Below are 26175 nucleotides of genomic sequence, written 5' to 3'. Positions count from 1 at the left end.
CCCTTAATGTCAAACCCTTGTAAGAGACTCCTTAATGAACTTTGCGAAGTATATTGCTCTTATTTGCCCTTTCTTAGCTTCTTGTTTCCTATTTTCATGACAATGCTTTTGGATTCCATATTTTTCCTTCTCCAACACTTGGTTGCATGCTTCGTTACACTGCCTACTCTGTGCTGGTATATAAAAAATGGTTTTCAATGCCATCATGTGAATTTTATTCTTACTTCCTCATTTACTTCTTATCTTTTGTAAAAACTGTCTGTAATTTAAAGGTATATCTATTTCAAGAAATATTTTTAATCATCATATCTTGTTTTACCTCTTTTTAATTTACCAAAATTATACACATTTCCGTCTTTGAGTGCAAAAGCTCACTAAATGCTTATTTGTGTAAGTATAATACAATGAAACCTCACATAAGTAGAAATTGCAGAGTTTTATTTGCTTTTATAAATTTAAGTCCACTTTTTAACAGATAATAAAGATTAGGTTTAAAAAATAAAATCTTACTGTTCTTCTGGGAACAATATAAACAAATAGAAGGTATAGTTGCCAGTGTATTACAGAATACACAGTTATGTGTTACATCATAACGCACGCTTTGAATACACAGTGTCTGTGCAATTACATGATCACTTCAGGAATGACCTACTGTGTTCTTTTTTACCAGTATTTTTATTGACATAAATATTGAAGTGCAGATTTTCCTTTGCATGGAATGTGTATATTAAGGCTTGTATTACAACTAAAACATGTATGGCAACTTAAAACAAAAGTATGAAAATTACGAGTGTGGAAACTTACTTACACTGCACTGTCATCTTGTTCTTTTAGTGAAATTAATGAAAGCAGGGAGAGGTACGTATATCTTGAAATCTGATTTACATATATTGCACATACCATACATTAGTATTTTAAATGCCCATTCTTTTTATGGCTTAAAAGCAGAACAATGTTGCACTACAATATCATTACAATTCTTCTGACATCATTGAAAAGATAAAACAGACAAACTGATGTTGTCCTTCTGCTGCCTTGACATTTATAGCTTTTCATTTTGTAAGCAACAAGCGGCAATGTCACTACAATTGCCTACAACTGAATGACTGACCTAAATATATAAATAAGAAAAACAGAAATGTTTGGCAGAATTAATTTATATAAATTTATCTGTGTTCTTAAGAAAGAAAAGTACAGCCTGCATTGAAAAAATGTTTGTTGAGCCTTCCTGGATGTCATTAGCAAACGTACAACCTGTTACTCAATTCCTAGAACTGTCTTTAAAGAACTGTATTGCTTAGTAAAGTGTGTCCTCCATTAAGTTTATGAACAATGGAGTTATTTAGAAAGTATCATAAATATCATAATAATCTACTTTGATAAGAAAATATTCTGAAAGCATGTATGAAGAGGTTCTGTACGTGTGCACATACATAAATGCATATAGATTGGTGTGCATATCTGTAGCTAGACATACGTACACATGAGAGTCAGAAGGAGAGACAATGAAGACATCATCACCCAGCTTACAGATTGCTTACAAATAGCCCTGATGGCACTACCTAGATGTAAGCAAAATTTTGGATGCATTTATTTATTATTACTATGCAAATGTAGCATTTAAATTAAGTAACAAAGCCAACAAACAAACTCATCTTCTTCTTTTCCAGGATTATTTTAAATTTATTGTGGGTTACTAATTTTTATTAAATATCAGAAATCTAACTGTAATTAATACATCCATCAAGAATATCTAGCTTTTTTTGAACCACTCTGGTATAGTTTAACAGTTTCAAACGACAGATCTTACAAAATTAAACACAATTAGAAGAAAAATCAGCTGAGAGAATTTAAACTGAAAACTATAAATGACAACAAGGTATCTTTCAAGAAATTTTACTTATGTAGATCTAAATGTTAGATGCTTAAAAAATCAAACTTACAATTAAAGCATATGTCTAGAGATAATAGTCTTAAGAAACAAATAGAGAACAAATATAAAACTGGATAAGTTAATAAAAATTAATATCAGCAAGAAACTGGAAGTCACAGAATAATGACAAAAGAGCCTAACAAGTAAAAGTAGAAATCTGCAGAAAAAAAAAAGAGACATGAGGAAGTTTTAAAGTATAAAAGCAAACAAACAGAGTGGGGTGGGTTGACTCCAGCTGACAGGTTAGCCCTCACCCAGTCACTTGCTTATGCTCCCCCAGTGGGATGGGGGAGAGAATTGGAAGGGCAAAAGTGAGAAAACTGGTGGGTCATGATAAAGACAGTTTAATAAGTTACAAAAAAACCCCAAACAACCCCAAAGTGATGGAAAAGCAGTCACTCTCCACCTCCCACCAACAGACTGATGCCTAGCCAGTCTCTGAGCAACAGCTATGTTAGAAAAACTCTCCCCCAGCTTTTGTTGCTGAGCACGGTGCCATATGGTGTGGGATGTCCCTTTGGTCACTTGGGGTCAGCTGTCCCAGCTGTGTCCCCTCCCGGCCTCTTACCCACCCCCAGCCTCCTCGCTGGCAGGGCAGAGTGAGAAACAGAGAAGGCCTTGGCGCTGTGTAAGCACTGCTCAGCAACAGCTGAAACACCCCTGTGTTAGCAACACTGCTTTGGTCACAAATCTAAAGCACAGCACCATATGGGCTGCTATGAAGAAAATTAACTCCATCCTAACCACACCTAGTACACAGAGCCAATCAATTCTTTGTTTGGGAGGAATACCCATTAATGACTCATATTTTTTTAGTCTTTCTGAGTCTTTCGGTTCTGATGATGAGCAGGTCAGGGACTCTTTTTAATGATATCTTTCTCAATTCCAAATAATGAATAATAGTGAGTTGTTTTGTTTTGTTTTCCTTAATGAAACAGTGACAGAGAAAAAGGAATAAGATACTGAAGGTAAAGGTAGACAACTTTTTTCACATTTTCAGGATCTGAGCCTGCTGGATGGATGGTATGGGTGATGTTCTGTGCAGAAAGGGCAGGTTACACATTTGCTTTCTAGATTCTGTCCTAGGTCCCCAAATGGGGCATTTTTTGCTTAGCCTTGTTATCATCTTCCCTCTGCCATTCTCTTAGGTTGAGGCTAGGACTGATCAGCATTCTTCTGTTATATTACTGTACTTAATTTTGTCTGATGTTTTTGCTGATACAGAAAATTCTAGTAACCACCCTTCTGTAGTAATGCATGAGTTTCATGAGTATATAATGATTTATTCAATATGTTATTTCATGCATCTTAGAAAGCTAAACTAAATGGCACCCTTTCCCGTACCAGGCTTAAATAGTGTGATGTAAATGTTACCGGGCAGGAGACAGGAAGGACAGGTTAGCCACTACACTGCAGAGTGAAAAAGCAAAGAACAACCTAGGACGATTATTTTTTCTACTTCTTTATTTTGAAAATACTTCAGAATACTTCTGATTTTTTTTTTCTTTATAAAAGAGGGTTCTCATAACTTGTGCCAATTTTAGAATTGTCACCTTTTTCTGCTAGGCCTTTTAGGACTAAAATATTACACATAATGTAACAATTGAAGTTTTCAGCTAATTTTGTAAAAACTTCCATGAAAAAGTGAAATGAACAATCAGACCTTCTATGGTAGCAAATGGCTGGACATTCTCAGGAAGCTCACTGTTAGAAAAACATCTAAATATACCAAGATTCTCAAAAACACAGAAGAATTACTAGAGTTACTGAAAATATATTTAACATTTCACACATATCAGAGAAAAATTAATGCTAGTGTGTGGATCAGCTATAAATGTAAGGAGGAACTCCTGGGAAGGACCGCTAATGATGTTCCCTCTCACTCATTGCTTCCAGGTAAGAGTCCATTGCAAGAGTCAGGTACGTGGCAGGTCCTGGGGAGCCATCTGCATACCCTCTGCTTCTCCAACATCTCTGACAATCAGTGACCTCAGCCCTCTTCCTGGATGAAGAGTCAACACTGATATCTCATGGAGGTGACTGCCTACAGCAGGTTCAGTATAAAGACTTTGCAAAAGAGCTAACATCATGTGAATGTATTAACCTCTATTTCCCTAAAATACTGAGTCCACTAACAACTGCCTTCAAGCAGTTCTGTACTCTGCTATATGAATACTCAAAGCATCTTCTGTATTTGGTAGACTGCTGAATAGCATTTCTACAGCTGATTAGATGGACTTGTTTAGAAAGAATGCTATCCCAGTATAAATTAGGATGTTAGAGGTATAAGAAAAATAAATGACCTACAAATTGTGTATAAATGAATTGTAACTTGGAGCAAGAAATTGATAATAGGAATTGTAAACTATGCATCAGGTAATCTTTTTGGTAAGCTGAGCAATGGTTTAATGTAAGAAATGCCAGACGTTCTTATCGGGCAACTTTGAAATCAAAGCAAAAAAAAATCATTACAAACTCTGCGTTAAGAGTGATTGTGCAGTAGCAGTGTGAAGGACTGAATGATTTCCTAAACATTTCCCATCTGTAATCTTGATGATTCACTTTATTTTTTGAGTCACAGCATGCAACACTTTTCCTAAGGCCTCTTCCTGGAGTGAAAACTTTCATGTATAAGCTTCTACTTCATAATAAGTGTTGCCAGAAAGGTTTGAAAGAAAATAAAGTCTTATTTCATGGTAAACATTAAAAACAGCAAACCTCCCAAAAAGGAAGAAGAATTTGATTTACAATTTTTCTGTATGTGAGTTTACTTTTAATCAGAAGTACTGCTCCTTTGATTCAGTGTATTAAAAGTTGAACAAAAATTGATCCTAGGTTGAATCCATCAATCCAAGCATCTCAACTGACAGGATTTTCTGCTTCAAAATCAGTCTGCTTTAGCAATCATGCTAATCATTCACTAATCCCACTGAAAAAAAAGAAATATTTATATATTCAGTTAGGTGTAGCAGGGATAATACATCACTGAGGCATGAAAGGAGATGGGAAAGAAACTGTGTAATATATGTAAGGTTTTGTAAAAGACAAAAACATGAGAACGGCCTGTAAGAACCTAAGAAACATCCTATGTGGTGAGTGCAATGGTGCATCTAGCCTAGAACTGTCTGAGAGAGGAAAAAGAGAGGCTATTTAGGGAGAGCATGTTAGCTTGGCCACTTGCATCAGTCTGTTCCCTTTGAAATCTCCAAGCATTCAGGTGTATTAAATAAGTCAGAGGATCCTTTAGTATCCACTTACAGCCTTTTTGGTTGTGAATTTGTCTAATCCCTTACCAAACCTTCTAAATAAATTCTCTAGCTACATCACAACCTGTGGTAACAAATTAAGAAATGTAATGATGTCACCTGTTAAAAGTTCTTTTATGTGTTTTAGTCCAAAATCCCACTAGGTTCTTCAAGTGCCTTCTTGCTTCTTCTCATCAGGCTTCGGTGAACAACAGTTCTGCTTTCAGCTTAGCCCCTGCTTTCATGATTTTGTTTTTAAGCTTCCTCTTTTTCCCTCATGCTTTTCTTCTACAGACTTAAAGGGTCCTTGCTTCTTCATAAGGCAGTTGCTCTATTCCATTGATCACTTTTGTTGCCTTTCTGAATACATTCTATAGATCCAACATCTTCTAGATTAATATTTCCTTAAATGTCAGATTACCCAGGGAGAAGTTACTTTAAAGAGTGACTCCTCACTTATTCCTCAAACTGTGCTTCTTTACCATTTCAAGGCAAGGTTTCCAGATGACAGAATACTGTTGTAATAAATGTTTTGCTACACCACTACAGCACTTGTTTTTCATTTTGCTTTTTCCCTTGTTAAAATTCAGTATAGATATGAAGCCATTTCCTAGTGGAAGGCTAAATATGCACATGGGAAAAAAGTGATATTAGAGAAGTTTTTAAATATTCAAACAAATTCTGGCTTTGGAAAAGCATTTCATATAAACAAACTCTTTTATTTTTTTCAGCTACAAAGTTGATTGATAAAAGGTGACACCCTAACAAAGATTATAGAAAACTTTTAGATATGGCCAAAATGCTTGCAGTCTTAAAGACTGTGCATGGAGGCACAGGTAGTTCAACTCAAATTCAACTTGTATTACATACAGTACATATTCCAAGTATTACATTTTTTAAGTGTACATAAAATTGGGCCAAGATTCCTTATTTAGTAATAGAATCACAAGATAATTTATGTTGGAAATGACTTCTTGAGGCCATCTAGTCTAATCCTCACTGAGAGCAAGACCAGCTAGATCAGGTAGTTCAGGGAATCATCCTGTCAAGATCTGAATACGTCTCCAAGGATGGGGATTCCACAAGCGTTCCAGACAACTTGTTCCAATAGTTAACCACCTTCATAGTGCTTTTTTTCCCCCACTAATATCTAACCAGAATTCTCCTGCATTCCAACTTGTGTCCATTGCCTCTTGCCCTGCCACAATTTTCACCTCTGAGAAGAGCCTGTGTCCTCCCATGAGGTAGTTGTAAACCCCAGTAAAATATTCTCTTAGCCTTTTCTTCAGGCTGAACAGGTCCAATTACCTTAGCGTCTCTTGTACATCAGGTTCTCCAGGCCCCTGGCCATGTTCATGGCCCTTTGCTGAACTTGCCCCAGTATGGCAATGTCCTTGTTTTAGTGGAGAAGGCAAAACTTAGGCACAGTCCTTCAGATGCAGTTTCACAAATCATGCGTAGAAAAATAATCATCTCCAGACTTGCTAGCTACACTCTTCCTAATGCAGCCCAGGACACTTTGCTACAAGGACACGTGGCTAGCTCATGTTGTGCTTGTTGAACACCAGGACCCCCAGGTCATTTTTTGCAAAGCTGCTTTTCAGCCAGTTGGCCATCAGTCTCTACTGGTGCATGGGACTATTCTTCCAAAGCTGTAGGACTTGCATTTCTGTTTGTCGAACTCTGTGAGATTCCTATTGGCCTGTTTCTCCAGCCTGTCAAAGTCCCTCTGAATAGAAACCCTAGCCTTCAGCATATCAATGATTTGCCCCAGTTTTATATCACCTCTGAATTTCCTGAGAGTGTAACCTGTTATCCAGGTCACTAATAAAAACACTAGACAGATTTGATTCCAGTATCAAATAATGATGAATGCCGCTAGTTACCAAATGCCAACTAGGCTTTGTGCCACTTACCACAAACCCTTTAACCCTGGTGGTCCAGCCAATTTTGAGCCCATCTTACTGTCTACTTTTCTACTTGTCTGTACACCTCATTTTGACAACAGCATTACTCAGGGAGGTCATGTCAAAAGCCTTGCTAAAAAGTCAATTGCATCCACTGCTCTCAACTTATCCACAGAGCTGGCTATTTCATGATAGAAGGCTACCAGATTGGTTAGGCATGATTCAGCCTTGGTAAATCTATGGTGACTGTTTCCAGTCACCTTCCTGTCCTTCATGTTCTTGCACACAGCTTCCAGGAGCATTTGTTCTATAATTTTCCCAGGGACTGAGGTTAGGCTGACTTGCCTGTAGTTATCTGAATCCTCCTCTTTAAGATGGGGTTGCTTTTGCCTTTGTCCAGTCATCAGAAACCTCCCCTAATCAGTATGACTCTTCAAAGATAATAGACAGAAGTCTCACAATGATGCCAGCCAGCTCCCTCAGCACCTGTGGATGCATCTCATCAGGTCCCACATACTTATGTATGCCTAATTTGCTTAAGTCCTTCCTAATTATTTTCCTCTGCCATGAATAATGCTTCACTCCCACAGATTCTGCCTCTAGGCAGAGCAATCTGGGAGTCACCTGAGGGTGAACTTATCAGTAAACACAAGCAGGGAAGCCATTAATAACCTCTCTCTTTTCGTACCCTTTGTCACTACATGCACATCATTCATCAACAGGACTATGTTTTCTTCATCCTTCTGCCACACCTGCTCAGCTTCCTGCACGTTGGAATGGACCATTACTGTGTTTGAGAAGGTTGTCCTGTGCTCCTTTGCTCTCCTAGGGTGGGGATCCAGTCAAGCAGATTCCTCAAACAAAATGATCTCTCCTTAAATTCAGGGCTGTGATTCTGCTGCTTTTGTCTTCTCACAAGTTTTTCAACTCAGTCACTGGGGCCAAGGCTGTTTTACATCCCTTGCTAGTTTTAAATTGTTTGTGAGCAACAAGTCCAGGAGAACATGTCCGCTGTCATCTGGTTGATCACCTGTATCAAAAATTTTTTCTCAACACTGCAGATGTCTCCTGGGTTGCTTGTGCCCAGCCCTATTAAACCACCAGCAAATACTGTGATCATTGAAGTTGCACATGAGTATGAGGGCCTGTGATGGTGACACTTCTTCAAGATATTTAAAGAAGGCTTCATTTACTTCCTCTTCTTGATCAGGTCGTCTGTAGCAGATGCCCACTACCCCACCTGTATGGGTTTGCCCGCTAATCCTTACCTATAAGCTCTTGACTGGCCCATCATTCATTCCAAAGCAAAGTTCAGTGTATCTGAGGCTTTCCTTTGCATAGCATGAAACTCCTCCTTCTTACCTTCTCAGTTTATCTTTCCTGAAGACCCAGTATCCTTCCACTGCAGCACTCTGTTTGTGTTGGCTAGACCACCATGTCTCTTTAAACCCCATGAGATCATTACTGTGCAACTGCACACACACTTCCAGCTCCTCATGTTTCTATCACATGCTGCACCCTCTCTTTAGGGTAGGAAGCCCATTGCCAAAAATGCTCTTATTCCACTTTGTCAGCTGGGCCACATCTCTCACCAGTAGCTCTTCAGAGAGGGTACTAAAAGCTAAAGATCTGTCTGCATTACCAGCCATGCAGCCAAGGATTCACCTGCATGACATACCCAAACCCACCTAAGTCTTTGACTTTCACTGGAAAGACTGAGGAAAACGCTACATCATCGCCCAGGCCCTTCTTCACTTTTCGATTTGTTCCAGGTCTCCCCTGGTAGGACTGCTGGTTCCCATTTGGGTGGGCAGCCAGAGGTAGCAGGCTGAGGGCAAGATGAACATCATCATTCTGTCCAAAGGATCTGAGATCCAAGCCCCCAACAAGTAGGAAATCTTCCAAGAAATGAAGACAGGTAGGCAGATGGGTTCTTCCATCCCCTGCAGAAGGAAATCTCTTCTAACTATTACCCACCACTTGTGCTTGGTGCAAGCAGTTGGTTCAGGTTCCACTGGCCTCAGTGCCTTCTCTGATAGATATGCTTTGTCCTCACCTATTTGCAGAGCACTGTGCCTGTCCAGTAGTTGCAGGTGTGCAGGCGAAGAAAGAATATTCCTTCTGTTGCTAGTCATAAGTTTCCAGCATCCCTCTATAGTCATAGGCTTTGCAATTTAAAAGTAGAACTAACCTATTACATCAACATATAAGAATCTAGTCTTAACAAATTAGCCATAGAAATTAATAATAATAACAATAAAAAAGACAAAACTTAGATATTCTGCATCATGAAAGTCTATCGGGAGACTCTCAGGTCCTAAAAGAGGTTGTATGCATATGTATGTACATGAATAATACACACATGCATACACTTCTATATATACTAATACCCATATGTATTTATGTATATATTCAAGATACTTTTAAGCACATATACTATTTAGTGGCAGTGCTGGCTCTGAGTGCTATTTCTGTGTTTCACACTTCAATAACTTTCAAGATATTTACACATTAGACTTTAAATAGCTTGTATAAATTTTTAAATTTCTTACATAAAAACATATTTAATTCTTATAGGGACAAAATAATTTTAACCGCTTCTTTTTCCTATCCATTATAAGGAAATATTTCTGTCCACATATAAGCTTGGTCCTTTTAACATTACACTGATAACTTGACATGATGGAACAAGGTTTAATGCAATGCAAGTGACCTAAGAGTATGAAATAAGAGTATGAAATAACTACAATTGAAAAAGTACTATCATTTCATGTTTTACTTGCTGCTTTCCAAGCAGATGATGACTAGTTGACCCACAATAAAGATAGCAGGGAAAAAAAATTCAACAATTAGTTATACTATACAAGTATCATATATTTAAATTAGCTGGTTATATTAAAAGATATTACATTCCAACTTATAGAAGCTGGCCTGTAGCACCAATCTAACTCTATAGAGAAAAAGCCACACTGAAGCATGTAAGTTCATGTATTTGTAAGATACCTTATATTTGATAAAAATTATGTGTGCCATATGAAGATAGAAAAGTTTGTCTGATATTATTGATGACTTCAGTTATTAGCTTCTCTCATCACTGCACGCAACCCTTATGACAACTACTGTATAAATTCTCCCCATTTTTTTCTTCAGTGTATAATAAGAAATTTAAAAAGTAACTTTTGCTAGTACAAAAGAAGGAAACAAAGTCATTCTGCATTCATGGAAGGAAAAAAATTAACTTTCGCAAAGATTTAGAAATTCAGAATTCTTCAAAGATTCTGGAGTGAATACCACTGACAGTGTTGGTTGATTTCTAAGACTCCATTCATCAGTTTGCAAGGCAGGACTTCTGGTACACAAGCTATGTTTTGTAAAAAAATTCTGCTGACACCAGCTGCATAGCAATCGTAGAGTATGCTTAAAGAATACCTGCTCAGTCCTTCTCTCTTTTCAAGCAAAATAAATGACTACTTAGTTGTGTGCTTATGAAAAACTATATTTCTTTCTTGAATACCACAGAACATTTCTCACCTAAATATCACCTGACTTCTTACCTGGCAAACAGCTACAGTAAAATTCACCAATCAAATCATGGCAATGGCCTCCATTTTTGCAGGGCTTGAAGGAGCATTCATGAATATCCGTGGAACAGTTTTTGTCTGACAGAAAAGAAAATGAAACATTAAAACTATAAATCATGCTGGGTTTGGGAAAGCAGAAAAGCTACTTCACAGTACAAGTGACAACTGCATAATTTAACTTTTCCAGGTCGGAAACACTATTTTAATTCTGCTTGACAGCTTTAAAACTAGAAATATTCATAGATCATAGCTGATAGTTAACAAATTAAATATTTTAAAGGAATAAGTATGAGCTACATTTGCAAATATATTCTTTGTGTATTCTAGCATTACATCTCGACATCATAATTACTAGAATTATATGCCACAATTTTAAAACTATTTTAGAGGTTTTATAACCTCAGGAACAATAATAAGAAAAATAGTTCTCAAGGTTGCTTTCATGTTTAGATGAATAAAGTTACTTCTCAGATCCCAACAGAAATCCACAAATTCACTCAGCTGTTTCTTAATTTTTCTTCTTTTAAAGAGATTTAATTGAGCTACAATTCAAATTAATTCAAACCTGAAACAACAAAAATATAGGAGAACACACAGAAGACATATAGAGGAGAATATTTAGAAGACAGCATAACAAGTGGATTATGAAAACAATTAACTCATTGGGCATACCAAAGAAAATCCACAGTCCCTCATCTTTCTATTGTGCACGGCATTAATTTAGAGCAAGCTCTAGCCTGGTATAAATTATACTGGGATCTTTCCGATACAAAACTGATTCAAAATCAAGGGACAACTGTAGACATTAAGAGCTCCTATGAATACCGGAAGCTACTCCAGTGACAGAGAAGGAAAACTGTAGCTGTCACTGATGTGAGTGAGCAAAATGGTTGTTGGCATTCTATCCAGAAAGTGATGGAAAACAACATTTTGGAAAGGAATCATTAAAAAATACAAAGATTTTTGGAAGTGCTATTGGCAATTTTTTCATGCAGCAGTGGAAAAGGCAACTACAAACAGATTTTCTGGGATTTTGTTCTAAGTAAAAGGTAAGAGTAATCCCAGAGTGCGAAGAAAGGAATGTGAAGAACTTGGGTGAGATCAATCAAGATCCATGTGAAGGGAGAGGAGAGGGTTGAGAACAACATCATAAACCCAAAGGAATTCAGAAAAATTGAAAAGAATGTGGAAAATTTCTGATGTGAAACCTGATGAGAGGCTGAACTAAAATAAAAAGGTAATTAACAAAGGTACTGCTTTCTTTAAGTACACCAGGACAAATTATCTTTTTGAGGGGAAAAAGGCACTGGGTATTAGGAGACCAACTTGGCACTTCCTGTTTTTCAAAGGATGAAAATGCCTAACTAATAAAAAATAAGTTAGGTTAGTAAGGATAACCTAAGAAGTACAGCATAAATACGTAGGCATGAAATGAGACCAGCAAAGGCACTGAATAAGATGCATCTATCATGGGATGGTCAGGGTAATGAGAAATCATGCTGTAAGTACTTCAACATTAAAGATGAAGGAAAGGTATGGTTTGCCATTCAATGGAGAAGGACAGCTACTAATAATGGTAATCATGCCAAATTGTTCAATGCTTCTTTTGCTTCAATCATCAGTAAAAAGGTCAGCTGGAAGCAGATTGTTATCATAATTGATACCTATGATTAAAGGGCAAAACTTCAGTGTTGAATAGAGAAGGTAGGCTGGAGAATTGTCAGGTGAGTTAGATGTTCAGATAGGTTGGTCTGATGAACTTCACCCTTGGGTACTTCAAGAGCTGGCTGATAAAACCAGTCATTTTCTTTGTGAACGATAGGTAAAGTACCTGAGGACTCAATACAGTCAGCCTTTAAAAAGGAGTAAAAGACAGAAACATGAAATTACAGATCCATTTGTGTAATTTCAGTTCCTGGAGGAAATATGGGAAAAAGTTAGTAAACTGATTACTTGTAAGACCCTAGAAATATAAAATAATGTTTAAAAATGAGCCTTATGTAAGCAAACCAATTCCCTTCTACACCAGAGTTACAGGCCTTGTGGATTAATAAAAAAAAGTAGCATATGCCATATTCCTTGACTCTACTGCTATCTCGTGTGAAATCCTAATAATTGATCGAGATCTGAACTACAAGAGAATATTATCAAATGAGTAAAAATTGTTGGAAAGGCATATTCGTACATTAGTTAGTGGTTTTACTACCCAAATGGATGAATGAATTGCACAGATTTTGAAAGAGGTCTGCTGTCCATCTAGTTCCATGCAATTTTTTCAACAATAGTCTTGGTGGTGGACAACAGAGTAAGGTTATTGATGGCAACACAAAAAGGTACATTGGAGGGTAGGATTAGAAGTCTTCACAAATTTTGTCAAATTGGAGATAGAGTTTGAAATAACAAATGTTCCCCAATCAGGACAAGCGGCAGATATCATAATACAGCAAATCACAAGTTAAGTAGGAACAAAACCAAGAATTTTGTTCCAAATAAAATAGTGTTCTGGGATATATAAAAAGGAGCATAGCCAGTTCAAAGCATAAAGTAATCCTTCCATTCTCATCTAGCTGGAGTAAAGCTGCATTTGGAGAGCTTTGCACTGTGCAGTGAGCTGCATTCAGGAAACCTGTGGACCAAATGAAGACAGTCCAGATGAGCATGACAAGAATGACAAAGAACTCGAAAGCATCACTTCTTAGGAAAAACAAAATGAATGTGGCTGTAAAGTGTAAATAAGGAAGATTTGAATAGAAATGTGATGACAGTCATAAAATAAAATAAGAAAAGTAGTTCTCCATGTTCATAGAGGACAGGAAAAGAAGTAATGCATTTAAACTGCAGTGAAAGTCAGATTAGATGTTAAGGAACTCCTAATGGTTAGTATAATAACATACTGGAAAGATTGCCTGAGGAAAATAAGGAATGGCGTTGGACTTCTTTAAGGTGAGATAAACATATCAGGAATGACACAGTGTAGTATACGTTTTCTGCTGCGAGGAGGATGGAATAGATGATCTTCAGTTTCTTCTTCTAGTGCTATGATTATATAATTTACAGGGCACACACACTGTTTATAACACAGAAGAAGGTCCAAAGGCTTTTATGTTCATGTAGTGAGTTCAATTGTCTGGAAATTTGCTGTGCCTCAGGACAAGTATTCCAAATCTGTGGTCATGTAAGGAAGGACCAAGAGTCATCCATATCAAAAAGTCTAGGAAATTTAAAATAGGATAGGAAAGGTCTTAAGTTACTTGGTGTATGATAACAGAGCTCCCACTTTGGAACCTAGTGCTTCTATCCAAATCTGCATCTCCACTCTGTCTCTCCATTAAAACACATTTCTGTATTAGTCAGATAAGATAGAGGTGAGTCCAGGCATGCAGTAGCCAAAGAAGCAGAAGACGCTCAGGATGTAGTAAAAATATTAACAGTAGCAGGCAGGAACAATCACATTCTTCATGCACACCGTAAATGTACATGGTTAAAAATACAGAGGGATAGATGGAAAGTCCTACTCTTACAAAGAGAGCAGTACAGCACATTCAACCTATATTCACCCCTCAAGTCTTTCTCATGAGACATAATGAGACAAATGAGCCACTTCATACTTCCTTGAGCCTCTTTTTCTGTAGGTGAACATGAAAAGCCCTTACTCTGTTATTTCAACACTGACTTTTAAACAAACTCTGCATTTCCACTCTCACTTCCTGTATCTCCCTGCTACAGGAGAGCAAGCATATGCAGTAACTGAAATCTTGTGATAACTTTTGTTTAGTTATACAGTACATTTTTCAATGTACTGCAGGTCACTTCTGGTCACTTGCAGCTGCCAGATACAAGCAAAGAAAAAGATATGTAGGTTATAGGTACTGAACTGTAGCTGAATTGTATGTGAGGAAACAACAAAAGTGATCTGAAAAGGACTGCTGAAGACCTCAGCATATGAGTGCTATTGCAGTGCTGTGACAAAAAAAATAATAAAAATAATTCTCGGATGTATTTAAAAAACCAAGAAGGAATATTGATGTGTAAAGTACCTCTGCATAAAACATTGACTAAAGTGTTCCGTATTTAAAAATAAATGGGAAGGATGCAGGAAATGCTACAAAATTTATTCAACAACTGAAGAAAGCATGCTGTCGGCAAAGGCTTAAAGAGTTCCATCTGTTTCATTTAGAACAAACAAAACCAAGAAGTGACTTGATTACAGTGTATAAGTGTCTTTACAAAGAGAAAATACTTGGGTAGTAAAAGGCTTTTTCATTTTGTGTAGAAAAGGTAATGAGACTCAATAGCTTGAAGTTGAAGACAAAAATTTAAATAAAATATTTCATATAAACTTCTAAATCTGATGGTGATTACTACGAGAAAGAAATGCCAGTGAAACTCTGGCTTCTCTTCATGCATTCAAATCAGGATTGAATGTTTTTGGATTCAATGTGTGCTTTAATCAAAACTAAGTAATTAGGTTCAGTACAAGGTGGTTAATGGGCAACATTAACTGCCTTCTGGTATACAGACCTAATGTAGAGCATACAACCAGCAATCTATGGGTTGTTAGACAACTTCCAGAATAAATTCATTCATCCCGTAGCCTTCTGTGAGTCTTTCCTGGGAAAACATCAAGACAATTCTGCGAGCCAGATATATCTCTGTGACAGCAGCTGGGCCCTGTAGCATCATTGTCACCACGTGGAATGAGTATGTCCTGTCCTTGGAGGTTCTGGACATTCTTAGGAAAAGTGGCTGTCAGGTGCTGCTCTGCTGTTACCAGAGCAAATAATCTATGCACTTCTGTTTCTTGCCTGACTGCAAAAGTGCCAAGGAAAAAAAATGTTCTTATAAAAGTTGTATAAACAGCTTTGAAAACATCACTTTGCATTTAACGCTTTTCCCCTCCTGCCTCAAGGCTCCTCAGATCTGGGCAAGCAGTAGTCTCTGGTCAACCTACTGTTTAAGTGAGGTGAGTCAAGCTGTGGGGTAATGTCCCAGTTATCACCACTGCAGCCCTGTAGCCCAGTATGTATGGCATTGCCATTGCCATTGCCAGCATCAGGTTTGGTGTCAAGCTAACACCACAGGCCTCAGGACTTGTCTAGTGGCCAGGTGGATCTTGCCTCATTTGTTTTAGTTTTCTTTAATTTTGGACAATTGCATCATGTTATGCTTATTGTTAATAAGATGCAAACAGGAATAACAAGTAGTTACTCTGTATAGAATGAGGTAATTATGACCCTAGAGTAAGGTCGCAGTGTGAAGGAGTACAAGAGAGAGAGCAGAGGCCTTGAAGGTGCGTTTGTAGGATGGTGCTGGAGACTCCAAGTCTATTAATAGCTCACCTGTGGCCAGTTACTGGTAGTGAAGCCAACATAGGAGCTGGGCAAAAACAGTTCTAGGGATAAAAAAATGGGCAAAGAACAAACACCTAACATATGTAAAATGCCTCAAATATAGCAAAATCAGTAGTTATAGGGAGTTGCAGAACTGAGAAAAAGAAAGGTGTAAAAAAAAAAAGAAAAAAAAAGCAAAAATCAAGACAAGGAAAAAGGCCAAAGAGTGAAGAAGGAAAAAAGTCAACTGTGTTACTGGAAAACTATTGGAGAAATGTGCTGTTTGATTTCTCACAAAAAAAAAGAGACTTTCCTTATTTTTTACATGACTGGAAAAAACATTGCTACTGAACTATAGTTGATTTGTTTTTCTTTCATGCAATTCAATAGTTTTTATGTATTAGTTTATAAAATTTTTTATGTAATGTAATTTCCAGCATGATGAAACTTAAACAGACTTCTCTGCACTCTACTGATGTTTTTTTTTTTTTTCCACTCAGTGTTCTAACCTGAATTCCTTCCAGGGGAAGCAGGTACATTTACACATTAGACGTGATGATAAACATTCTCTAATAACCATAATACATACTGAATACATTTCCATGTATGCATAAACAGTGTTTATTTTCCAGCACGTTAAGTTTGCATGCCCAACTGTGGGAAGCCTGCCCTCAACAGCCAGCCTTCTGGAGTGTTTCTGAAAAGCAGCAGCCCATCGGCACTCTCCCAGCTGAGCAGGGGGAAAGGCAGGCAGCCTTTCACTCTCATGCCACCATGGGCCCGCTATGAGTCAGAGCTCTGCTGGCCAGGAGCCGGGGGAACCATCCTGCCCTCTTAACTCTTCAGCTTCCAGGTCTTCGGTTGGTTTGAAAAACCTTAGCGCTTTGACTGACGATTAGATACATGCATGTTGTTTATACAAACTTGGTCATTAGGGGACATCAGAGAAAGAATACCTGGCTTTTGGGCTGCTTCTGTAAGGGCCATTGATGAGGAACAATAATTTGATGCATGAGATGCAAGCGAGACTGAGCATCTGTGACTGTCTCTAAAGATGGGTAAGCACCAATAGATTTCTCAGGCCAGTTCTTTCCTTTGAATTGTTGAGGACAGGACTGGACATCATTAGCATGAAATGGAGGATGGAGTGACTCAATGATTTTAAATTGTGCGGTGGTCCTGACATTAACTAAAACCATCTGGGTCAGCCAAAAGCTGCCTAAAATAGAACAGCTTTTGCAGGCTTACTGAAAACAAAGCTTAGAAAGCCTTAGAAAAAGAACCTACAAGGAAAGATATTTGAAAGCAAAAAAAAAAAGGTATCACCTTTTGCCTTGTGATGGAGTGAGTTGAACTAGAAGACACTGCACATCCTTTCATAATTTTGGTTTTCAAATGGTCACTGTTGCAGGGACCGCTTGTTTAGCCTCAATATGTACTACAGGATTCTGAAAGCTCATATTACGACACATGCCAGAGGAAATTACATAGATTTGATCTTCAGAAAGCATATTAAAAGGCTTGCAATTTTTTTTAGTGTGCTGTGTAAAGCCTAAAGGCTTATTTAAGTCAACATGTGACTGATGGTAGATTTTGACTGTTGATTCATACTGCCTCATGATAATAATAAACATGAATGAGGCACAGGCAAAGCCTAAAACAAGGATAATGTTACACATAGAGAATTCATATGGACCATGATATAAGTGAGGAATTCAGATTAAGAATCTCATGCATATAAATTACAATAAAATTCCGTGTTAAGTGCTAAAGTAAAAATCAATTTGGAATCATGTTTTTTCTACCCAGTGTTCACTGGTGTCACCTGACTAGCATAGGGATCACTTCTGCACTCAGGCACGTGCACAATTTTGAAATCCATTTAATTAATAATCTCTTCTAAAATTTAAAATAGGCAAAGGGTTTACAATGGACAAAATATAATCCCATCACTTATTTGAGATGAAAAAAACATGCCTTCTCATCCCAGAACACTGACTGACTTACAAAATTCTTGGGTTCCAGGCACTTACACTACCAGAGGAAATCCACCCAAATAATGAAAATGATCAGTAACCAACACCTCACAAAAATGCCTCCTCCTTCTGTATCACTGGTGAATTCCATACCAGCCCACCTGATTGATGCTTTGATTCAAAGTGTCTTACTACTTAAGGTACTAAACGTTCCTACTGTTCAATATTAAAATTCCCTACTTCACCTTCTTCAGGTTTGGATAAAGCCCAGAATTAACTACTGTGGGTGTGCTGAGCAAGTCTTTCTCTAATTTTTGAGGCTTGCCTCAAAATCCAGGTTAACAGACCTGGATTGCCTTTACCTATGTTAACTTCCAGTTGTTCTTAAACCCGCTCTAACTGACAAAATCAAACAAAACATTGTGAGGGAAGGAGGTGGCAGTGCCGCCATCTGTCCATTTGTCCGGTAGCTCTTTACTATGGGATAGTTACGGTAATCCTGTGCATGCTGACTCCCACAAGAGGGTGTTTGAGAGCAAGCTTTGGTTTAATAGAGAGGGAAAGTCGTCTTTGTCTTTCTCAGGAGCTGCTTCTCTCGGTCTGCCTATCTTGCTCAGAGTAACGGAAACTCCATGCAGCAGATTGCAAAGCTGTCAGCACTCAGGTGCTCACCCTTTTAACAATAAAATCTGCACGAGGGAGCAGAAGCTACAAGAAGACTCCCTGCTCCTCTCAGGACTCGCTCAGTTGCTTTGGGTATTCCTGTCCTGCTGGCTTTCCTCAGCAGCAGTGAGCTGCTCCCTCCATCCAGGCCTGCTCCCTCTTCCCGGCTCTGGTCCCAGGGAAGGAACAAGCTCCTCAGGCTGGGGAGGACTCCACCGTTTGTGGAGAACCACAGCCAAGGCCATTCGAACAGGCAGCTGTCTCCTTCCCATCCAACGCTGCCCTTCCAGCAGAGCGTTCATGCACAAGGCATGCAACACCAAACTGGCGTGATGCCGCCTGGCATGGCGCTAGTAAATGGCAAGACAAGCAAACAGCTAGGCCTAAGACAGTTTTTGTACCTGATCAGTTCAGATGCTAAAGCTAAACTTTCTTTGGAAATGCCTTTTAACGTGCTAGGAAAACAAAAATGCATTTGAAAGCATTGAAAAGAAGAAATCAGCCCTATACATTTACTGGACTTTTTCAAATTTCACTTCCTTGATGAAGACTCATCAGAAAAATTTCAGATGTAATCGACACGGAGTTAGCAGATCTGTTGATGAACTTTCTAACTTGTGCCTCCATATAGTCAGAGGTACTGTTGTAGCCCAGCAAATAAGATTTCTGCCGTCAGCAGGGGGAGGCCTGGCTGTGTGCTGACCTTGCCATGGCCTGAGCTGGGTGTCGCTGGTTTAACCCCTGCACCTGGCCCAGTGACTGCTGCCTCCCCTGCTCCAGCTTCAGCTCTGGGGGTGGCCCCGCTGGGAAGGGGGTGACATTCCCTGCCTGTCACTGCCAGAGAAACCATAGCCCTTTGTGTGACTGGGTCTGGGGGTGCTGGCGGCCACTGCCAGGCTGCAGCTGGCAGTACAGGAGAAGGATACAGGCTGGATGAGAAAGTGTATATAAATAACCCTAACTGGACCCCTGACTAAGGAGGAAGAAGTCCCTACCATGAACATCATCTTTCTCTTGCGAAAGGGCTCAAGATGCTGATGACTAAGGCCTAAACTCCCCCACTCCTTCCTGAGAAGACTGAAACTGGCACCTGTAGGACCCCGAGGGATGCTGGAACGTTGAACACAACACCAAAGAAAATGGGTAGATGTTAATAAGTTTTCTGGTATAACAATTTTGACTGTGCTTTTAATGGCGCTTTTCTACATTCATTATGTAATATGGATTTCTACATTGCTTAAATATTAAATGGATAAACAAAAAAATCCTATATATACACTATGTTTCCTTTTGCCCTTAAAAAGGTTTTGAGTGTATCACTGTTGTTATGGCAATATCTTCTTGGGCCATTTACATCAGTCCTAGAACTCAGGACATGGAACATTCTTTTACCACTGTTTGCTTTTCTTAGAAGATAGAAGCTCAAATATTCAGTATTTTGCTTCAAAGACTCTTTCTAGGGAGGCTGAAGCAGTTGTTGGCAGGCCTGTGGAGACAGCAGACCTAATGACATCCACAGTGGCTGACTGTGCATTTATTATACAAATAGCATGAGCACAGAAGAAAATATTCAGTGTAGTCAGGAGGATCGTTATCCCCACTTCCAATTCCAGTCAGTAGACTGGCTAATTTGTTTTCTTGTGGGAGCTGCCCTGTGTCACAAAAAAAGCCAATATGAAGTGAGATCAACAGCACATTCATGATGAATTTTCTCATACAGGAAATCCAGGAGAAACTAGAGCCTTTTCATAGCGGCCAGTATGCAGTCATGTGAACTTCTATGACTTCAACATAGGCCTCGAGGTATCCATTAAAATCTGCCCATAACTCACTGGTAACTGTTTTACTGTTGACAGATCTTGACTCCTTTTTGTCTTGGGATGAACAGATATGTTATTGGCAAACTGTTTGCATCGGTATGAATCTAGTATAAAGTGTTCCTCCTAAGGAGAACATACCCTGTTCCAGGCTGCCTTGGTGACACCCACACATTAGTTTATAGTTCTGGTTCTGTAACATGGACTCCATAATATTGCAAAGTAGTGTAGCTGTGTTTTCAAAGGAACAGCTTTTCCTGCATTCCCTAGTTGAAACTGACTGCAACCTACTACAGAAAAGTTAGATGTTTTCCCTTTTGATCCTTACAGTATAGCAGTAAGAGTTTTTAAAGCTCCTTCTTTTAAAATTATTGCATTAAAAATGCTTCTACTTATATGAACAAATACTTTGTAATCAGCTCCATTATTTTCATGATTGACACAAAATAGGCATATACTATGCAAACTCATGACAGCAAAGCCAGTTATCAAAGAAAGAAGAAAAGGAGAATATGATCCTGTAGGAAATAGAGCACATCTCAGTTGTGTAATGCTGAATAATATTAGAATATGTTGGCACGAATCAAGCAAAATCACAGACATCTGTGGGAACTGCAACTATTATCACTTTCACAGATTCTAAATCTCTGTGTATCATCTTACATTCCTTATGTCCCATCTGCCTATTTTTAACCATTGACAAAATATGTATGAAGTGCTCCTAAACTGGATGTCACTGGTGTTACTATCAACCTGAAATGCTCTATTTACTTGTAACTTAATTTTGCCTCCTTATCCTTCACTGCTCTACTTGCTTCTTTAACCTTTCATTTCTCCATAATAGATCTCTCTCATTTTTTTCTTTCCTTTCCATTGGTCAGCACAGATTTTGAGCTCTCTGTACCTATCTGTTTGGCTTTTTTATTACAGCACACACTAACTGTGTATGATTTCTGAGACTGCCACTGCTTGTCTTCTTGTTACTGCTTATGACTAATGCTGCTGTATTTGCCTCTCTGAAATCAGCAGCTCAAAGTCAGTGTGTTCCAGTCCCTGACATCACAGCATATTAGTTGTTAAGATGGCATATTTTTTGAGACAGTTTTATTGATTTTCCCATGATCCTGTTAGCTGCTTCTGGCAGAAAGTAGGGCCGTGAAGGCTGCTCCTGATGCAAGAGCTATATTTTCTTAAACATGTTAGACGCACAAATAATTGAGCAATTGAAAACCTATTTATCATAAGGATCTGATGGTATCTTTCTTGAAGAGAACAAAGTGTCCTCTTGTTAAAATTGTATTCTCATTTCTGTCTCAATCAAGTATGGCTGTGATACGATCTTCTGAAGACAAACAGCACCAGCTGTAGCTATCGTTGCTCACCTACTTTTCATAGATTAGGTGTTTTTTGAACACTTTTTTTTCTAGACAAAATACAGTTTTGTTTTCCATCAATTAATCAAACAGCATACACACTGCTTTCAATTTTTATCATATTAGTAGGGAAATTAAAGCAGATTATCAATAGAACAGAGAACTGAGTTGAATTTATTTTCATTAATGCTAAAACACTGAACAAAATGCAATTAAAAAGAGTTTGTTTTAATTTCAGAAAAGGAAATAAAAAGTTTAACTATATAATGTATTTTCCAGAGTTAAAATAAATCTTACCAGTGAATCCTGGAGGACAAACACAACTATAGTCTGCAACCAGGTCTAAACAAGTTGAATTGCTTTTACAGAAGCCATAAGTGCACTCATCAAAGTTGATTTCACAGTTCAGGCCTTCAAATCCTTGGTTGGAAAAAAACAAAGAGCTATGTATTATTCAGCTATATCTATGCCTTCTTTTATAAAGCATGTATTTGGGTCCCTTCTAAAAAACCAGATTGTTTTCAATTTACTCTTGTAAAAAAAATATCTTGAAGTCTTATTGAAAGATCTTTCTAAAAGCTTTTTCTGCTCTGTCATTAATAGGAAAATACATTTTGCCATCAAATATACTTTAAAAGGAGCTAATAATTGAAAGAATAAATTTAGGATTCAGTGTTTTCATTAATCTAGTTGAACATTTTTTTTAGCAGAGACTTAAGAATCTATATATCTTCTGCCATTTTGGGAACATTGCAGACGAAGATAAGTGATGCTGGGATTTGGACATCTAATTATAGTTTTAAATATCAGCTCTCAAATAGTTAGTTCTCTCCTTTTTCTCTATTTGTTTCTTGTGTCATAGTGACTTTTAGCAAACTCAGAAGCCCAACTGTTTTTTTGTACTTGAAATTGCTGGAGAATCTCCACTCCAATATCTGACATTTTACGCTCTTGTAAATGTATTCTAATTCATGGTCATGCTACAAAATGACTATCATTAGTGCTGTCACAGGCCATGGCTGCAGGAAGACCATGACTAATGCTAAGCTATCAGCACCCTCAGTGCAAGGCATATTCCCATAATTTCTCAAACTGACCATGGAACCAATTTCCACTGATCCTTAAGTCATAAAACTTTAGAATTACCCTTAGTTCATTAATAATGTATACAGTAACAGTTCTCATTTGCATTTAGAGTTTAATCAGACCCATGTCTCACAGGTAACAAGGAAGCTACAAAATTATCAATATGGATGCCAAGTTTTATTTTTCTATAAGCTGGTCAAGCAGACTAAACAGCAGAATGATCTTTTCCAAGCTTAATTTTAAGCTGCCTTCCAATATCTGTTTTGGCTTCTAATTTAAACTAACTAATGACAGAGGCTGTACTTATGAGAATTATTTGTAGCAATTTCATCTTTTGTGATGAGGTTCTGAACTTATCATCACCACTAGAATGCTTGCATTGATATATAAATACCCGAAATATTGTAAGCTTCATAGCTTACAATCAACTCACCATCAGTCAGTACTTACAAAATAGTACTATTTGAAGATTAAAATCAAACAAGTATAAGAAAGCTTAAAATGCAGAAACAAAGTACCAGGTTATAAATCACAACCTTGACTTTATTTTTAACTAAAAATCCAATTTTAAAAAACCGTATAAATATTCAGAAGAAACCCATTTGTGAAAGTATCTCAGAATGACACTGTGATTTCAAATGTTTTAAAGCATTTTAGTTTTTCCTTTAAATACTTTTTTCTTGAAACAACTAATTTGTTCATACACTTCTGATAACACTGAGCGATATGCATTTTTAAAGAAACAGACCAGAAGCTCTGGAAATCACATTATTTTTGTCTGTGAAAGTTTTAATAGATTTTTGTACTGAAGATATATTACAGTCATTATTATGGCCATTGTAATTTGCTTGCTATGCTCTGTCACAAAGCTGCAAGTTAGTACATCAGGATAAAATATTTTCTTTGTGAGTTTATTGATGACATTTTCTGTGGATTTCACATACTGCACATTTGTGTTTTCTCCACTCCTTCAGACTTTGCTAAAATCATGAGCTTTTGTCTGAAAAAAGTAGCACTTACAAGTATATCTGTCTCCATTCTTTATGAGCATGCATGTTTTATTGGGTGCCTGGGTGGACAAAAATGCAAATGAGACTTCAGAAAAGAATGAATAACTTTCATAGAAAGGAAATTTTAACAATAGTTTTGAAGACTGTCAAGAAGATGTTTGCAGACTGCAGGCAATTTTGAAAATTGTCAAAGATAATAAAAATAAATTATTTTGAACAACTTACCTTCAGGGCAAAAACAATCATAGCTGTTGACATCATCCTGACAGACAGCACCATTCAAGCAGGGAGCTGAATCACACTCATTCATTTCTATTTCACAGTACTGACCTGAAAAACCTGCAAAGGAAGCAAGATAAGCTTTGATTTTCTTCATCTTTATGTGTGCTATTAGCATGAAACTTTTATTCCAAATGTTGTTCTGTAGTTAAAACCAAGAGGTGTAAGGATCCATATTCCCCTGAAAAAGGAATCTGGAAGTCAGAGCTTCTGTATTTTATTTACAAAAATTAAATTTCACTCATTTCTTATTCAATATTAGAAATACATGTCTTTATTGCTTGAATAAAGCAATAAATGGAGTAGGAAGTACTTCCAGAAAGTAAGAAGACATTCATAGCAATATGCAAACAATACACAGATTTTCAAGTATTTTGCATGTGTTAGAGTAACTTTAGTATTTTTATGATATCTTTTTTTGAATTTTCCTGTGTTAATATAAGAGACAGTACATCAGTTATCTCTCATCCATTGTCTGGTGCTATCTACTGTGGAAAGTAGCAGTAAAAAAATACAGAGTACAAATACATTGAGGTGTAACAAAACACATGCCATACGAGTCAGGTCTTCAGCACGTGTAAAGTGCACAGCTTAATTACAATAGATGAGAATGCTGTTTATGTTGCTAAAAGGAAAGTAGTGTCCTGGTTTCGGCTGGGATAGAGTTAATTTTCTTCCTAGTAGCTGGCGTAGTGCTGTGGTTTGGATTTAGTACAAGAATAATGTTGATGATAACACACTGATGTTTTAGTTGTTGCTAAGTAGTGCTTACACTAGCCAGTCTGGGTCAGCTGTCCTGGCTGTGCCCCCTCCCAGCTTCTTGTGCACCTGGCAGAGCATGGGAAGCTGAAAAGTCCTTGACCAGTGTAAGCACTGCTTAGCAACAGCTAAAACATCAGTGTTTTATCAACATTATTCTCATCCTAAATCCAAAACGCAGCACTACACCAGCTACCAGGAAGAAAATTAACTTTATCCCAGCTGAAACCAGGATGCTGTCTTTATCTCAATGTGTAGGCTTTTTTATCTTCTCCCCCCATGCTGATGAGAAAGCAGAGTCAGAAAGTGGCTGGGTGGGGGTCTGACAGCCAGCCAAGGTCAACCCACCATACATCTATAGCTTTGTTCTATGGTAATTCCAAATATCACCACTAATCTTTGCACAACCATTAACACATTCAGTTTGATTGGAAGAACAAAATACATCATATCTTCATTGTTACTAAAATTAAAAAAAAAAAAGCATATATTAAATGAAATTGTCCTTGTTGAATGTTTTTCTTTTCTTCTGTTCAGTTTATTTCCATGTACCTTAGAGTAATGATTCGAATGGAGAAAAAGCATTCTTTTTTGTATTAGGTTCCCAGGACATGAACTGCGAAAAATGTATAATGAAAGCATGCCACACTATTAAAGAGATGTTTATTTATGTAAAGCAAAAAAATTACCAATTTTTTTATTTTCTTAGAAAATTATTTTTAAAACTACCAAATAAAAAAAAAAATCAATAAAACAAAATAATTGTATATGTTAGGAAAGACAGATAATTTTACATCTTTCTTTCCTATTTTTATACCATGTTTAAAGTCCCTCAACCTTATCTCATTTAGAAAACAAATTCAAAAGCCTTCAGAATCATCATGAAATGTCAAGTTATGATGCATTTATGAATGCTAGAAAAAATAATTTGTATAGAGTTGATATTTGTGTCAGGAAAATAACAACAAATGCAGATAAATAATGGACTGTCCCAGTGTGATCAATGTGTGATCTCTTTTCCCTCTTTCTTGCAGAATTTATTTATGAATTCTAATATACAGTTGAGTTCTCACATAAGATACAGAGCACAAACTGCACAGAATACAACAGACATCAGATATCAGACATGGTTTCAAAGAATCTCCTTTTCAGTCATGTCTTAGACTGAACTTTTTTGGAAGGCACCACAAAATCATCACTATTTATTCTGGATTGT

General features: G+C 37.5%; 1 protein-coding gene across 1 annotated transcript in view; it reads right to left on the bottom strand.

Annotated features, from left to right (window-relative positions):
* Positions 1-26175, bottom strand: part of EYS (eyes shut homolog) — a gene marked incomplete at its 5' end in the record, with an annotated part of 904266 nt that overhangs the window by 636280 nt on the left and 241811 nt on the right. Inside the window, 2 exons of the mRNA XM_082305491.1 lie at positions 10640-10744; positions 22123-22245. Coding sequence (XP_082161617.1) covers positions 10640-10744; positions 22123-22245 — 228 coding nt within the window. The remainder of the gene's footprint in view (positions 1-10639; positions 10745-22122; positions 22246-26175) is intronic.

Source organism: Platalea leucorodia (genome assembly GCF_965183815.1).
Source record: "Platalea leucorodia genome assembly, chromosome: 3".
Classification (NCBI taxonomy): Eukaryota; Metazoa; Chordata; class Aves; order Pelecaniformes; family Threskiornithidae; genus Platalea; species Platalea leucorodia.
The sequence above is the reverse complement of the archived record's forward strand: the minus strand, read 5'-3'. Positions and strand labels throughout refer to the sequence as shown.